This window comes from Nothobranchius furzeri, chromosome 5 (genome assembly GCF_043380555.1).
Source record: "Nothobranchius furzeri strain GRZ-AD chromosome 5, NfurGRZ-RIMD1, whole genome shotgun sequence".
In the NCBI taxonomy this organism is placed as follows: Eukaryota; Metazoa; Chordata; class Actinopteri; order Cyprinodontiformes; family Nothobranchiidae; genus Nothobranchius; species Nothobranchius furzeri.
The window spans coordinates 65935246-65951589 of record NC_091745.1 but is presented as its reverse complement, the minus strand read 5'-3'; the positions used below and the strand labels follow the sequence as shown (position 1 = coordinate 65951589).

At 45.0% G+C, this 16344-nt stretch overlaps 1 protein-coding gene across 1 annotated transcript; it reads right to left on the bottom strand.

Annotated features, from left to right (window-relative positions):
- Nucleotides 1–4104: 4104 nt before the first annotated feature.
- onecutl (one cut domain, family member, like) lies at nt 4105–15565 on the bottom strand. Its single transcript, XM_015949884.3, has 3 exons — nt 15188–15565; nt 13459–14843; nt 4105–6855 (listed from the first exon to the last, which is right to left on the bottom strand). Exons 2-3 carry the CDS (start codon nt 14501–14503, stop codon nt 6545–6547), a joined length of 1356 nt encoding a protein of 451 aa, XP_015805370.3. The 5' UTR covers nt 14504–14843; nt 15188–15565; the 3' UTR covers nt 4105–6544.
- Nucleotides 15566–16344: the final 779 nt, after the last annotated feature.

Sequence of the window (16344 nt, the reverse complement as noted above, 5' to 3'; positions counted from 1 at the left end):
AAATCACACAATTCCCAAAAGGGGGAAATCTCCAGATTGCTGCTTTAAAGTCTGTTTCAAAAACGGAATTGATCGATGTTCCATTTAGTAGAATAAAATCCTGCAAATCTTTGTTTCCAAATTCTACAAAAACAGACCAAATAACATCAGCAGAGTCATGGCGTTGGGTTACAAATGAGTCATTTTTATTTTTTAGTGCAACATCACAACAAACAATTTTCACATGAGGTATTCAAAGGGATTTTCTTTAGTTGTTGATACAAAACGTCCCACCATGATTGATGTTTAAAGTGTTGTGTATCTTTTCTATTTTTACTTTAAGCCTTTGGTTGGTTAGCCACATTCATAAGAGGAAGTCTAACACAAGGACAAGAATGGCACGGTAAAGCATGGTGGGGTGGGGGCTCGGACCCAAACACTAGCTCTTCCTCACTTAAAGCTTTTTGTATGGATTTCATTAATTCCTACTTACAACAGTGGGATCAAACAGTATTTCTACTACACTAAACATCAGGAAATAACGGGGGAGGGAGAAAGGGTGGGGGGCGGCTTACAAATGTGGAAAAATAGCTTCTTGTCTTCTTTGACCTTTTTTATTTCAGGATGAGAGCTTGATTCTTGAGCCTCTTGGGCTTAATTCCTTTTTTTATGGAAAACAAGGAACAGGCAACGTTGATTACAGCAAGAACCTCCTTGCTTAGATTGTCACCTCCTTTTTTGGTTTTTTTGGTCTTGAGAATGACTTTAGATTTATATACAGAACATGGATGGATGGGACACTAGCGTACTAGACTTCAGCTTTGGCTGGACGGGAGCCTCGTTTGGCTCCTGTTTTGGATTGATTCCAGCACATTTGGTTTGGAGTTCAAGGCATGATGAAGAAGAGACGGATGGACAGACGAGACAGATAGTTTAGATCGACAGACACCCTGACAGGATGGATTCTTTGGTTAAGAAATATCTTTTTCACACAACATCTCACACAGTTGAGGTAGATGGGTAAAGTCTTTGTGGACACGAAGGGAAAAGGCATGGGGACAGACACGGAGACACCGGGGCTTACAGTCTAAAGACGTCCATCTGAAGACATGGCCTTGTGTCAGTGTCTCAGTTCCAGCTCTATGATACTGATTCTACCCACAGAAAGTCCTCTGAGTGCTACTGCAGCTCTGACAGGAAGCTGCTCAAAACAACCGGTTCCTCTTTGGTAGTTTTCCTTTTTGGTTGAAAGATACTCGAAACTATTTGGCTTGTTTCCTGACTTCAGGGTTTGGTTGGACGTGACACCAGGGGGTGCTGCAGGCTCAAACGGTTTCACCTGCAGCACCCCCCTCCCTCCTGCCTCCTATGCTCAGAGAAGGATGAGCTTCCCTGCTTGACACAGAGCAGAAGGTGGCTCTGTCTCCATTTTAGGCTCCTGGTCAGAGAGACAAAGGGAGACCTGAAAGGTGTCACCTCAGCTTTGATACCCTGACAGGGGTCGGCCTTCAACCTCTTTTATTTTTAATTTTTCTCCACCCTCACCCCTTCTCCAGCACCCCCCTTTAGCTCTCAGCATGCTTACAATTGTCACTCATTAAAGTTTAATCCAGTTCCATGCCCCGCTACTCCAACACCTCCTGTTCCTCAAACAACCCCCTCCTATTTCTACTCCTTCTACACACAAACACACCACAACTACCATCCTCATTCTGGATGATTCTGCCTCCTCTCTGATCTCTCACACCAGCCACCCACCCACCCCCGCCCACCCCTTTTTGAATGCCCCCCTAAAGCCCACAGGTCTGGCCAACAGCGGACCTCGGCCCACGGACCCAGAGAGGAGACGGGGGGAAAAAAAGCCTCCCCTTTGAAGTCGGCGAAAAAGTCGATGGCCTCTTTAATGACCGCTCGTCTTTCAAGTGCACGCTGTGAAGGGGGCTAGACCAAACCGCCTCTTCTAACGCTGAAGAGAAGAGAAAATGAGACGGAGAGCGAGGGTGGAATACAGCCGTGTCAGCCTCGTTACTGTTTGGAAACATTTACACAAGAGTCAGAGAGCAAGGTCTTTGGTCCTGATTTATGCTTCTATCACACAAAACGTAAAATCTAAACATTTGTGCTACGCAAAGCTGCTCTGAGAACCTCGAAGGACTAGGGGAAGCATTCAAGGAGATCGAAATGATCAGGATTGGTGCTTTATGTCTGTGCAAAACAAATATTAGATACTAAAGGCTCCAAAAAGAGGAAGATCTAAACATCAATAGCACAGAAGGCTGGAGAGAAACACTCAAATCCAAACCAGTATCTCACTGGGCTGAGACTGTTGGCGGCAAACTTTGACTGGAACCTGGGAGGCGAGCTCCAGTTGTCTCAAAACACTTGACACTCCCTTTAATTGCAGGGCCTCGCTCTTGTTGACGCTATTTTAACATGCTTGAAAAAGGTACACGATTATCTCAATCCACACTACTGCAGATATTTCTTAAAACTGGGATTTTCTGATGTGTTTGATCTTCCTTTATCCTTATGTAGCATTGACAGTCTGGACACTTAAAAAACAGCTAAAGACCCTTTTATTTAAAGCTGCTTTTACCTAAATCTTTCATTTTCTCATGTTTAACTCAAATTAGTAATCTTTCATCTGTTTATGAAATTTTATAATTTTATGACTTTATTTTTCTGATCTGATCTATTTCTGTATTGTGATCGTTATGATTTAATGACTTAGTTTTATTTAGTTTTGATCTGTGTGAATCACTTTGTGATTCTATATCTGTGATAAGTGCTATATAAATGAAATTACCTTACTTACTACTTCTCTCCTACACATAAACTGATATTTTTGTTGAAAAAAAATTTTTTTTTTCAGAAACCCCTTCCAAAGTAGCGATATAAAAGTGTGAAGCATCAGTGTAGATGGGAGATACGGAGGCTTTTTCATGCAAATCCATTTTTTAAATCACTCAAAAGACAGCAATGAAAACGAGTAAACAATATTATGAAAGAAATAAAAAAGTTTTTAGTCAAGCTAAGATTTAGGGATAGACCGATCTATCAGTTGGCTGATGTACCCCTTAATAAACCAATTTAAGGTCAGGCACATCCCTGGACACCCTGGTGCTGCTGCAGAATTGAATTTAAAAGTATATTTACGTTCCTGACTAACATTTGGATAATGAATGCTCTAAATGTTTAACTAAAATGCATTTTTGGTTCCATTAACTGATTTGTTTGACTAACTTTAGTTAAATATCTGACTTTTACAGTTGTTTAAATTCAACGCCCAAAACCGATTCGTCGTCAGAAATTCTGCACATCAACTGATGTTATTAGTGACATTTTAACATGCAAATAGGGTGGAAAACATCTAGATATCGGCTATGAAAATGGGCCACAACAATCGACAGCACATATCAGCCATCGGCTGACCGTGACCTTTACATATGGGCATCGGTAATGAAAATAAACTATCATAACTATGTTTTTTTCTCTGTATTTTGATGGTTTGTTAAAGAAATATTGTGGTGTGAGTACTTCAGCATTTTTGTTTCAATCGTGTGGATGGCAATATTTTTCTGAACAAAAACACAATTCCGTCAAAAAAAAAATCTGGGGTTTCCTTATGAAATGTCAAACAATTTAGGAGTAACATCATTTTTTTGTGGTTCTTTGTTATACACAGAGTAAGAGGAGCTTGTTTTTACCTTAGCTGACATGTTCCGACGTCTACTGCCGCCTTTGTCAGAGCTATTGCCGATGTTAGTGACGTCACTTCCGTTTAACTGCGGACTACTGCCCGCGTCTCCTCCGTTGGTCGCTATGTCCCGTGAGAAGTCCAGCGTGGATACTCCTTTGTCCCTGCTCATACTTCTGGATCCACATCTCCTTATCTCGATCGCCTTCCTGATCCATCTTTTGAATTTCTGTTCCCAGTCCATTATGGATTAGAGATTAGAGTATGCATACTCATGGGACATTGTGATCAGCGGAGGGGGTGCAGGCAGTGGAGGGCGACATCGTCCTCTGCTGCCCGCAGATAAACGGAAGGGACGCCAACAATATCGGGGATAGCTCTGACGATGGCGGCTGTAGACGTTGGAACATGTTAGCTAAGGTAAAAATGAGCTCCTTTTACCCTGTATAACAAAAAAACCCATAAAAAATGAACTCAGGAGTAAATTCTGACCATACTGAAAAATAATTAAGACATTTTGCAGCAAAATTTTAGCAAAAACTTCTGCATGAGCATTCCATGAATATTACAGTTGGTTCTCAGTTTGTCACATGCTCCACGTGACCTGGAAACTCCCAAAACAGCATGAGTGAAATCAAAAATTTGCACCTTTTCTTGAAATGTTCTGTCCATAATCGCACCCCGGAGAGACACTGGCTTTAGTGCACCTCTAAGAATAACAGAGGAACATATCTAAACAATATCTCAAACAAAGAAAGGTAAGAGGCATCCTGGTGGAACTGAGACAACTGGCAGAAGAGCTTAAGATGAAGACGGGGGAGACAGTGAGACCACACTGAGTTGGACGTGAGTGTCCACACTCCACAGGTACGGCGTGGGGGGGGGGGGGGGGGCTGTCACAACCATGCACGTTTAGCCAAGCAGACAAACAGCAGCACACACGTTTGCATGTGACCCTGAAGGACTCTAAGCGGGTCCCCAGACACTTTGCACACTCCTCCAGATGGCATCGCTCCAAATCCAGCCTCACAACTTCTAAAGCCCAAGCGTCGCCACGCCATCTTTGTCGTCATTACTATTCATAGGATTATTAATTATAAGTAATATCACAACATTCAAACAAGCTTTGGCCTTGGCATTAAGATCTGACGGCAGAGACATTTGCAAGTCTTCCCCAATAACCTACAAAATACAACAAAAAGAGAAAGGCCAGGCCTATAAGATCGAGAGATACTCAACATCACGGGGTGGTTGGATTGGGTCGGGATCGGGATCAGGGGTCGGGGATTCAGGCCGTACATTCAGGGAGGCAATGTTAATCTTTGGTATTACGATGGGATTCTACAGCTAAAAGTGCCCATCAGAAAAAAGTCTTCAGTATCACACAGACATACGGAGCAGTGTTAAATAAATACTTACAGCATATAGATAGCATCAATAAATTAGCAAATAAATACAGAAGGGAAAAGAGAAAACAATAAATACACAAATGCAGAAATAATTACGGTGATCAGATCAGTAATTGCATTTGGAAAGGTTTGATTTATCTACCGGCTAAAAGGAGGCGTGTTAAAGCCTTTCCTTTGTGGACCCAAAAAAAATAAATTAATAAATAAAAACGACCTTAAACGTCAGCGGGGCTGAAACAAACGGCCCCGCACTTCCAACGTGTTTCTATAAATACAGCAATGTGCTTGAAATCTGTACAAAAAGGGCAGAAAGAATCACATTCCTCCATTTTTCTAGACATCTGTAAAAAAAGACTTCAGAATGGAGCAGAGGTGCGTACAGTTGTTTGGAAATGATTTGGAAAAAAATACTTAAATGTCACTATACACGTCTTCTCTAGAAACCTCTCTGTTCCGACGGGTTTGCTCCCTTCTGGGGTTTTTTTTTTTTTTGTGGCTTGGTTTCGAGTAAACGAAAATGGCTGTGGAGCTTTCCTCTGGAAGCTCGGCGAGAGTCTTAAAGCTAAACGGTTGCATCAACAAGTCTGCTTGGGCGTCCTACTTGTGTTTATTGATTCTATCCCGGCGTATGTCGAGATGCACCAAACTGTAGATCCCTCTTGAAACCTCTGATTAATTCAAGGCGAGACCATTTTGACAAAACGCCGTAGATGCTCTTGTTGACGGTTAGTGATTGACAGTCGGGGGTTTACGGACACTACAGAACCCTCCTGATTATTCCAGGCTCCGAACAGCACCAAACAGTCCTGGGAACCATCACCATGGAAACACATGCTAAGAAAGGGGAATTGATTTCTTCACATAAAAAAACAGGAATTAAAAAAAAAGAAAGCCTTTTCTGCCTCCTTGATTCTCGAGGAGGAAAAGGGAACATTAGGGGGTAGATTAACATCTTTGGATGATGGTGACCACTTTTGATTAAAAGGTTACAAATGGAGCTCTCCAGGTGTGAGCAGACTTCTCCTCTTGATTCTTCACGTTTGGAGAGATGAGAATAAAAGTTCATGAAGGTTCATCAAAATATGCTTCCTCCTGATTTGTGACACCCTCATTGTGTCTAACCTACATAATCAAAATAATGCAATGCGATGGGCCTATGTGCGGGTGTGGATCTTCTCTCAGTCGAATCATCTCTGCACCCTTGACTATACAAGCAGGAACTCATATCCTGCACTCGTATCATTCTAGGCATCGCCTCTTTCTATTTCAAAGAGGCGATCGACTTTGGTTTGGGGAAAACAAAGCTTCATCTTCGTTAAATCATCTCTAACTGCTGGCTCCGTCGCTCCTTCTGATAACGAGGAGGACATTTGTAACTGCTGATCTCCACCCAGACCAGTCTATGTGCCCCCTTGCTCCTTCAGTGCCCTCCCCAGTGCACCTCCTCGGCGGCCTGTCGTCACGCAGTGCTGCAAGACACTGCGGAGGAGGAAACGCTGGAGCCCGAGGAGCCGGTGGAGGAGGGGCGCCCCTCGTCTGCCCACTTGTTGAGGTTGCGTCGGCGGGCATTCATGAAGAAATTGCTGACGGTGGAGAGCTCCAGGCCCAGCTGCTGGGAGATGGTGACCTGCAGCTCTTTGGTGGGGCGGTGGTTCTCCCTGAAGATGGCCATGAGCGTGCGCCGCTGCAGGTCTGTGAACACCAGCCTGGTGCGCTTGGGGCCCTGGTTGCGCTCCAGCTTGCTCTGCTCCTGCTCCTTGCGCTTGCAGGCTGCAGGCATATGGATGAGAGACGTATTAAGAAAAACAGGAGTTAGCTAACAGGCTGGCTGGCTAACTAGGACAAATGGATTAGGCTGAGGGAAAGTGGATTTGTTGAAAGAAAACAGATTAGTTAAGCAAGTTTGATTAGTTGAAAGAGATGAATCAGCAGCTTGTTTCATTGTGCCGTCAAGGAATCAAGACGTTTAATCTTTCACGTCTTGTTGCCAGTGAGCTGCTGATGGCTGCCGGTGATAAAAGGAGCAGGAAAAATCACATCAAAGCCGACGCTGATGTCTTCAATCATGTCTTTTTAATGTTTATTCATTCTTTTTTAATGATTTTTTTTTCAAGTCTGGTGCTATCACTAAACACATTTCTTTAAAAGATCCTTATTCAGAAATTGAATTTGCTTTTATTTATATTTGCAGCAGAGGAAAGTCTGCCTCAGATTCACACATAAAATCTGCATAGATTCACTGATAGGTTAATGATAAATGTTAAATAACTACATATTAATAAGGAGCGCCTCTGCTTGCAGACGATAGCTGATGTAAAACTCTGGGTCTGTATCCCGCGGGGTGTTAAGATGCATTGTTTCTTGTTAAAGTGTTAAAGCTGTTGATGCTCAAACGGTGCACATAGGGGACCGAGGTGAAAAAGTCCGATGGAGATTTTCATATTGGTGTTGCTCGTATTATTCATCCAAGGCAGCCGTGCATCCATCAGCAGCAAAATCAAAACACGGGGTCTGGGTTAAACACTGCTGCGGCCACAGCGGCCTGCTCAATTATAGAATCAATATTCGCTCACGAAAAAAGGTCTGAAATTTAAATAATTAAAACAAAAACACCAAGAACCTGCAACTCGGAGCCCGTTGTGTTCAGTGGCGAGTGAGTGGGCCGCCTTCAGACTCAGACCAGCATTTTGAATTCAGGCTGCATGATCCTCTGCATGAATATGGCTGAGCCCGTCACCTCTAACACGCTGTAATTCTGTATTTACAGGAAACACAACACCAACCTCACCAACTCCTCACCCCCACCCCCCCAACCCCCCTCCTATTTCTCCATCCATCTCCCTCCACTTCCTCCCTGTCTCCTCCCCCCTTAGTGGACACTATACAGCATCATTAGTTTCACATAAAAGTCATTTGCATGTGGCGGCAGCCGGTGAGTAATAATCACTTCAGGCGGAACTCATTTATTTTCTGTTTAGGAAGGGTGACGTCAGGGGTGAGGGAGACAAGCAGAGTCGGCATGGCTCAGGGTGTTCAGAAGTCTTAAGTGGACAAAAACATATTTGGGGGAGGCGTGCAATTCCCTAAATGCACACTTTTAGGAGGTTTCAATCAGACTGTCGGGGGACCGTTCTGCTGATGGTATCTGATGTTTCTAGGAGTAAGCACTGGAGTTTGTGCACACACCAGCAGCACCAACACATAAACATCTCCTGTACCGACACAGATCGCTTTATACTCATCTAAGTGTGACAGATGTGCATTTTTAATGCGTAACTGTCTCTACAGTGGACAGCTGCTTAAATGGTTTCTACTGGGGTTAAACAAAGCTGTTGTTGCCTTTGAGCCTCCTCACTGGACTACAGTGGGTCAAGCCAAAAATATTAAAGCTTCAGAACCGGACTGAACTGGACATGTAATACTTTTTTTTTTTCAATTCAATTTAAAAATGTCTGTTGAAATTTGTTCCATTAGTAAAAAAATGTCCTGATTGAAGATTTCATAATTCATGGGTGAAAGGGTAAATTTAGCAATCTGGGATTAGAAAGACCTCAGACAGTGTCAAATATATAAATAAATATAGTTTTTGTGTTATTAAATGATCATGAAGTCAATTTATTTTTTGATTTTTCCTCTTAAAATGTTTTTATAAAAGAACTGAAAATTTAAAATGGTGAATAGATTATTACAGTGAAGTGTCGGAGAGTTAAATCTGAAAAATGTTAATTACAAAAAAGTTAAATGAACAATTATTTTTAGGCTTTTTTGTATTAAAAAAAGAACCCTTTTTTATGAGAAATAACTTCTTTTTTTAATTAATTTTGAAGAATCTTTAAAAGACAAAACTGGTAAAACTGAAAAAATTAGAATATGTTGCAAAAGTCCATTTAAATTGTAATTTACCTTCGACTGAGAGACCATCTAAAGGCTCAGGGACCCTTTGCAGGTGTTTTGCATTCATTAGATGATTAAAGTGTGACACCTTGAGTCTAGAATATTGAACCTTTTAATATAAGATGTAAGCCATAATCATCACAATTATAACAAATGAGGCTTTAAATATCTGGCTTTACATGGAATGAATCTATCTCAAGCATTGGTTTCACCTTTAAGTTGAATTATTGAAATAAATGAACATTTGCAAAATAATTCAACGTCAATAATTGGATTATTCTTTTATTACTGATAAAAAGGAACGTGTTTGAGCACAAAATCACGGCTTCTAGCCAAACCAGACATTTTAAAAACCTTTACTGATGCCTTTCGCTCTCACAAACAGTCCTGACGCATTTAATTGATCGGTTTCCTGCTTCCCTGTGAGAAACGTTTCATATAAGGCTGCAGCTGCTGGTGTTTACTGTATGACCGAGTCTTCACTGCTCCAACCCACACCAGCAAATTTCTCTCATTAGCTGTGTGCTCGAGAAACAAGCGTGACCTTACTGCCCACCTTTTCCCATTTTCCACACGGGCGGCATCACAACAGCGGCGTTGGGCCTCGGTGTGAGAGCTGCTGCTGGGTTTTGATCGCTCCAACATCCAGCTGAGTTTGTGAAACTCGAGCTCTCCAGTGGACGTGAATATAAATCTGAATTCCCTGAGAACATTTTACTCTAGAATCGCCATCTGAAGGAAATGTTCGGGACTCACTCTTGTCTACTAGAGATTACAGGGGCCTGTTAGCTTTTAGGGCATCAAGAGCTCGTTTGCATTTCTGAGAGTTATTGAACCGCGTCTCATTAAAATCTGAACAGGCTGAGCAGCGTGTCAATATCACCACAAGAGAAATGTTTCTTTCCTCGACTTGTTTATTTTTCCTCCAAATGCTACATTTTTCTCGGGTCTTACACCGCCCTCGTCGTCAGTATTTGTGGGTTGGGGGATGGGATGGACGAGCGTATACAGTGGTGCACTCTCGGCTCGTGTAGTAATGAAAGGAATGACATGATAGCGTCGAATAGCTTGCTTGTAGCGTGGATTTATAGCTTGCTGGAGGAGTCGCTGTGCCCTGCCTCCTCCTCCTCCTCCTCCTCGCCTCCATCCCGTCCTCGCCCCTCTGCCTCACAGACGATCTCAGCGTCGGCCATTAAGTAAATGCTTCCTTATGCTGTAATCATGTGTAAAAGGCTCACAATTACCATGCTATAAATCCCCGGCACTGAGGCTACTCCTGCAGATATAAATATTCCCCTATAGGCTTCTTATGATCGTGGGAACAGCCCCTAATCATGATGTATGCCCCTGTCTCGTGTTGCTGAAACGTGATCGAAAGTCCTTTCCCTACCCCCCGGCGTCTAAACCTGCATCCCCTCCTCGCAGCCAGAAGCCCCCCAGCCCTTCCCTCCTCGTCCTCTCTTTCCAGCCCCCCCACCCCCTGCTGATTTCTTGGGCCAGGGGCTGATAGAAATTATTGATTAAATCTGTGCAGCTCAGACTTCTCGACCCACAGAGGCTGGTTAACCCCTTCAGCGCTGGAGTTGGGAAGCTGCAAGGGTCAGATTAATAACAAAAGCAACGTTTGTCTGATGTTGCGCTGCGACTGTTTGTGATTCTTCGTATGCAAACCTGGAATTGGCGTTGACCTTTGAGCTTACACAAGACGAGCGTGAACTTGTACGTGGAGAGGCGGGCGAGGCTTTGTGGTTTTACATCGCTGTGGGGGTTGGTGCAGGCGCTGGAGACGACACGTAAACCGCACTGACCTTTCCTTTTCACTCAGGCCTTTAGTCAAGGGCTTCGGCCATCATCTTTAAAGTTACAGGCTCTGATCCCCTCCTTGACTTTAAGTGTCAAAGAGAGGCTGCGCGGTCTTTATCCCGCCCTCTTCTGTGACTAAATTCTCATTGCCTCCTCCGCAGCCCGAGGTCGGCCTGAAGATGCATCTCATATGCGGCGCAGTAATCCATAGAGCACGCACACACAAACTAGATGCTGCGGATGAATCCGAGGGATCACCTCCTCCATGTTTTTGCAAAGTGTCTCTGCAGAACGACGGCTATTTGAAAAGACAAAATGGCAGCGACTGCATTCCATAATTACTGCGATTCAAGCTTCAGGGGGAGAGCTGTGCAGCTTTCTCCGCAAGAGACATAGTTATGGAAATAACACAGACTCTAAAGGGCCGTCTATGTGTTTAAGCGAGTGCCGCATTAAGGAGGATCATCTTAAAACTTGAGGCGTGGAGCGGAGAGCACTTGAGCTGTCTTCAGACTGGGGAGCACAGGGCACAGCGCATTCTAATTCCAGTCTCGATTTGCCGATGGGAGCGAGGTGTGTGTGGGCAAAGCGTGCTGCTCTTTCCCATGGAAATCAATAGAGGCTTGTAATTAAACAAAAGGGGGTTGGCCAGGGGAGGAAAAAAAAAAGAAAGAAAAAAAACCAAAACAACCCCCTTCGGAAAGTAGGTTATGTAGAAAAGTGCCGAGCTGTCTAAATTGTGGCTTTGCCAAGAACTAAATATGCAGTTTTAGAGTGTGTGGGAGCAGAGAGAGAGAGAGAGAGAGAGAGAGAGAGAGAGAGAGAGAGAGAGAGAGAGAGAGAGAGAGAGAGAGAGAGAGAGAGAGAGAGAGAGAGAGAGAGAGAGAGAGAGAGAGAGAGAGAGAGAGAGAGAGAGAGAGAGAGAGAGAGAGAGAGAGAGAGAGAGAGAGAGAGAGAGAGAGAGAGAGAGAGAGAGAGAGAGAGAGAGAGAGAGAGAGAGAGAGAGAGAGAGAGAGAAAGAGAGAGAGAGAGAGAGAGAGAGAGAGAGAGAAAGAGAGAGAGAGAAAGAGAGAGAGAGAAAGAGAGAGAGAGAGAGAGAGAGAGAGAGAGAGAGAGAGAGGGGAGCAATGTCAAACATTAAAACACTTCTCTGTGTAGGCTTTAATTTTTTATGAGTCTGATTGATCGGCTGCTCAGACGTGGCACACTGACTCACCGAAATAATGTTTGTGTTTGTAAAAATGGAGGAAGAGGGTGATTGGGTCCTGACGTTTGATCACAACGAGCGTGTTGTGGTTTTTCCAGGACCAGCTAAATAGAAGCGTTGTCTGCATACAGAGCGTCCACACACCACGATGACGTTAACACGATTGGATTAAACACGCCACGTTTTGAGGCCAAATTGCACAACAAACCCAAAGATAACTTATCTCCAGATAAGATGTTTTGCTCGTGATTGCCGCTGCGTTTTGCTGAATGGAGGATGTACACATGTGCTCTCGGAGTTGAACAATCAAAGATCAATAATGGCGAAGGGATTGCAAGAGTGCACAATCATTACCTATGAACCCCATTGTGTTGTTGGGCTTAATCAGTCGAGCTGCTGACAGAGAGCGAAAAGCAGTGATGAGCTGGGCAGGCTCGCACACACGCACGGCTCAAAGACCCCTGCAGTGAGCACGCCACATTCAAACACACACACACACACACACACGTCTGTGCTCGTCTCATATTACTGTGCTCGCTTGGATTTCTCTGCGTGCCGCGTGTATCAGATGGGCCCTCGGTCCCCGTGGAGGGACAACACTGTAACACGGCACTGTACGGCGTGCTGTCGTGTCTTCAATCCACGTCCCCAAAGAATATTAAATGTCAAGCAGCAGATTACAATGTGCCTTTCAAAAAATTAAATCTTTGCACTAAAAATCTGTACATACGTAAGCCGACGAGGAATAGCTTAAAAGTAAAAACACGCCAACGTGCACCCGTTTTCCCCAAACCTGCAGAACATCCTTATTTAGTCTCGCAGTAATTGCCTCGGTGACGGCGTTGATAACAGATGCCTGGCGGACTCTCGGGTCTCATTTGCATCAGGTGCCTTGCCAAGTCAACTTCAGGGCCGGCGCTGAGCAGATATAAATCATGGCTCAAATGAATCAATTGCTCCAGAATGGCATATCTGTTCAAATCATTTGGTTGGCTCAAAAGCGATTAAGTTGCCAACCGCTGCTCACGCTGATCTTCATGGTTCATTTGAGAGGAGGGCAAATGTCTGAGGTGCCTTTTTTTTTCATTGTGGCTACTGGCTACTGTACCAATCAATAGGGGGTGTTTGGGAGCAAAGTAAACAAAGGAACGCTGCATTTGGTCCCCTTTTATAGTCAAACCGTCCTCGATGTGCTGCTAAGTTTTCATCATTGATATCTGATTAGAGAACAGACGAAGCAGTTGGACGTTGTCAGAGCAAAGAGCAGAAACATCCGAGTGATGCTTTTGGTTTTCTTCATGTGTGAACCTGTGCTGCATACTGATCGCTGAAGAGTATTTTTTGGGAAGACATGGAGAAGGGAGGTGTTTGGGGAAAACACGGGGAAAGAGAGTGTGTGTGTGTTGTGCTTTCTGAGTGAAGGTGAGGGTGTATGTGTGAGGCATATAGAGAGCAAAGCCAGATCTTACCCTCCAGCCGGAGCGAGGCCATTCTTTGAAACTCCGGTTCCTGCAGCCAGCGAGACATCCTCTTGAAGGTCTCGCGGCCAGACTTGAGCTTGCCCCAGGGCTTGGGGTTCCTCAGGAGGTCAGACAGCGTGCCCTGTGACCTACACAGAACCCTTTCGGCGAAGATGGCCTGGGGGATGCTGTACCTCTTCAGCTCAGTGATGATCCTCTGGGCCACATCCCTGGTGTTGATTTCCTCCCCGCCGCTGCCTCCGTTGCCCTGCAAGCCGGGCAGCATGCCCTCGCCGGGCGAGGATGAGGCGGATGAGGAAGAGTGGAGGTGCTCGCCCATCTTGGCGGTTTGCTGGCTAGGGTGATGGTGAGGTTGGTAGTGCTGGCTGTAGATGTGAGGGTGGTGGCTGGGGGTGTGCTGGTGAGCCTCCATTTTATTTAGCTGATGTCCAACTGACACATCGCCTCCCCCCAGGCCTGGCGGTGACATCTCTCGACCGAAATCTGATGTCCGGCAGAAGAGGCTCCCTCCGTGGACATCGTAACCGCTGTGGAGCATCTGTCCACCATTGCCATTGGGGCTATTGCCCAGGTTGCCGTAGCCATGCATGGACGAACCCAGGCCTGATGCCGCGGAGGGGGGCGACAGGCTTTGGGACATAGCCAGCTCCTTGCCATAGGGGTTGTAGAAGTTGGCGCCAAGGCCCCGATCTTCTCTCATAAGGGTGAAGCTGCCAATAACGTTGCTGACGGGGAGGCAGGGGTGATGGTGATGGTGATGGTGGAACTTGTCATCAAATGGCTGCAGGGGAGTGAGGGTGGTGTAGGTGCTGCCGGAGCTGGACGGGGAGTCTCCGCTGTAGCCCAGCGCCGACATTGAGTGGTCATAACCCGGCGGACGGGGCTCCGGTTCCAGAGACATGGAGGAGCTGCCGAGGGACGGCCTGGGGAAGGCCGCTGAAAGGTCCCTGGAGTGCAGCATGGCTCTGCCGTCCTGGCTGTGGGACAGATCCGGGTGGCCGTGGAGGGACATCTCCCCTAGACCCACATCCATCTTCGGTTTCAGCAAATAAATGTGTACTCGGTGGCTACGTGTGCTGCTGCTGTCCTCCTCTTGTTATTGTTGTTCAACAGCCAGGCTAACCGGCTCTTGTTACACCAGACTATGGATTTATTGATTTGTGAATTAATTGATTTCCGGGCTTATGGGGTGTCTAATTAATTATCTGATAACATTAAGTACTGTCTTCAAACTCCCCTCAAACTCCCAGAGAATGAGTCTGCAGCAGCACGAGGAGTCTCGGCTCTTCTTTTATTCTCTGTGGAGCATCCGCGCGCTGTTCGCGTCTCTGCTGCTCAGCTGTTCTCTGGCTGAAGGAGCGTCGCTTTTGTGCCTGCGTAACACAAAACAGGCGCTGTTACTGTAAAATATAAACCAAAGAGGAGGAAAACAGTCGCGTGCCTGCTCCCTCCTTTTATTAGAACCATTTACGCACGCGCGTGCTGAATTAACATAATCACAAGAGCGTTTTTACACATCTCCACCGCGCTTTACGCGGAGATAACGGCGATTACTTCAACTTTAGCTCATCTTAAATAAACTGGAAGTATTATTGTTATTCTAGAAGCAAAGTTAGGAATAAAGGTGAATATTAGCGGGTTGTTTCTGCTCTTAAATCTTCAGGAATATTTGAATAAATTATTATTTTTGAGGTAAAGAAAACATTTGAGCTCCTACCTTTTTCCTACCCGGTTCTCAGAGCGCGTCCGCGGCTGTGGTCCGCCCTGAGCATCTCCCCGACTGTGTCGCCGAGTAGACCTACGGATTCACACAATTGGTCCGCTGCGCCCCGGGGTTCAACATTCACCAAAACCACAGCGCAGGGGAGCGGAAATAAAGAAAAAGCACACATCTGCGGTTGCAAACAGACCTCCCTCGCGCTCCTCGCTCTCCCGGCGTTTATTTTCAGTCTTTGCTCCTCAGAAATATCTCCGCGTCTGCGCTCCTGCTCTCACTCCAGCAGCTCGCCTCTTTTTCTTTCATTATCTCGTGAGATTTTCCTCCTCCTCCTCCTCTTCCCTCTCTGCCTGCCACTTCATCGATCTCACCACCAACTCTTTCTCCTTCTCCTCCCCCTCCCATCCCCCCTCCCCCCGGCTCACATTGACTCCCAGCTTTCAGTGCGTCACGGCCTTAAAAATCTGACAGATGTGCGATGAAATTCCTACTCCAATTAACCCTTTCTCTTCAGGAGGGGGGTGGAGGTGCTCCGTTTCTCATAACCTCACAGGTTAAGACTCCTTCAGCTGATTGCATGCACGACTTCCTGCTGCGCTGCGCTGTTTATCGCGTCTGACCAATGGATTCTTTCTTTTTGCAAGCTGTTTAATATCGTTTTGTGTTTTCATGGATCACGTGATGCTGTTGTCACATTTTGAGGTTATCACAAATAATATGTTATTATTATTATTATTATTATTATTATTATTATTATTATTATTATTATTATTATTATTATTATTATGTGGCAATAACTCTAGAAAATAATCTAAAAATTACAATTAAGGATGAATTTTGAGTACTTGAAATGAAAAGTCTCAATAAAGGAAATAAGAATCCACTTCATGTGTTATTATTAGTGTTTTTTACAGAAAATAATTCTTAATGAATGTTATTTACTTATTTAGATTTTAAGTCCTCTCCTCCAATGTCTGCTGTTGTGATGCTCTCGGCTTTGTTCAATCACTTCATTCTGGAAAAACCCTCAACAATATCAAAGAGGACCCCCCCCCCCCCCCCCCCCCCCCATTTTTTGTGTGACTTCCATAAAACCCGCGACCTGCTGCTTCTCCACAGAGCAGGCCCTAATGTGAGCGTGTGCGCGTGTGCAGTAA

Bases quoted from the DNA above. Each gene is read 5' to 3' on its own strand.
- onecutl (XM_015949884.3), bottom strand. From the start codon at position 14,503: ATGGATGTGGGTCTAGGGGAGATGTCCCTCCACGGCCACCCGGATCTG. The intron at 6,856-13,458 runs GTAAGATCTGGC...ATATGCCTGCAG, and splicing joins GGCCTCGCTCCGGCTGGAGG to CCTGCAAGCGCAAGGAGCAG.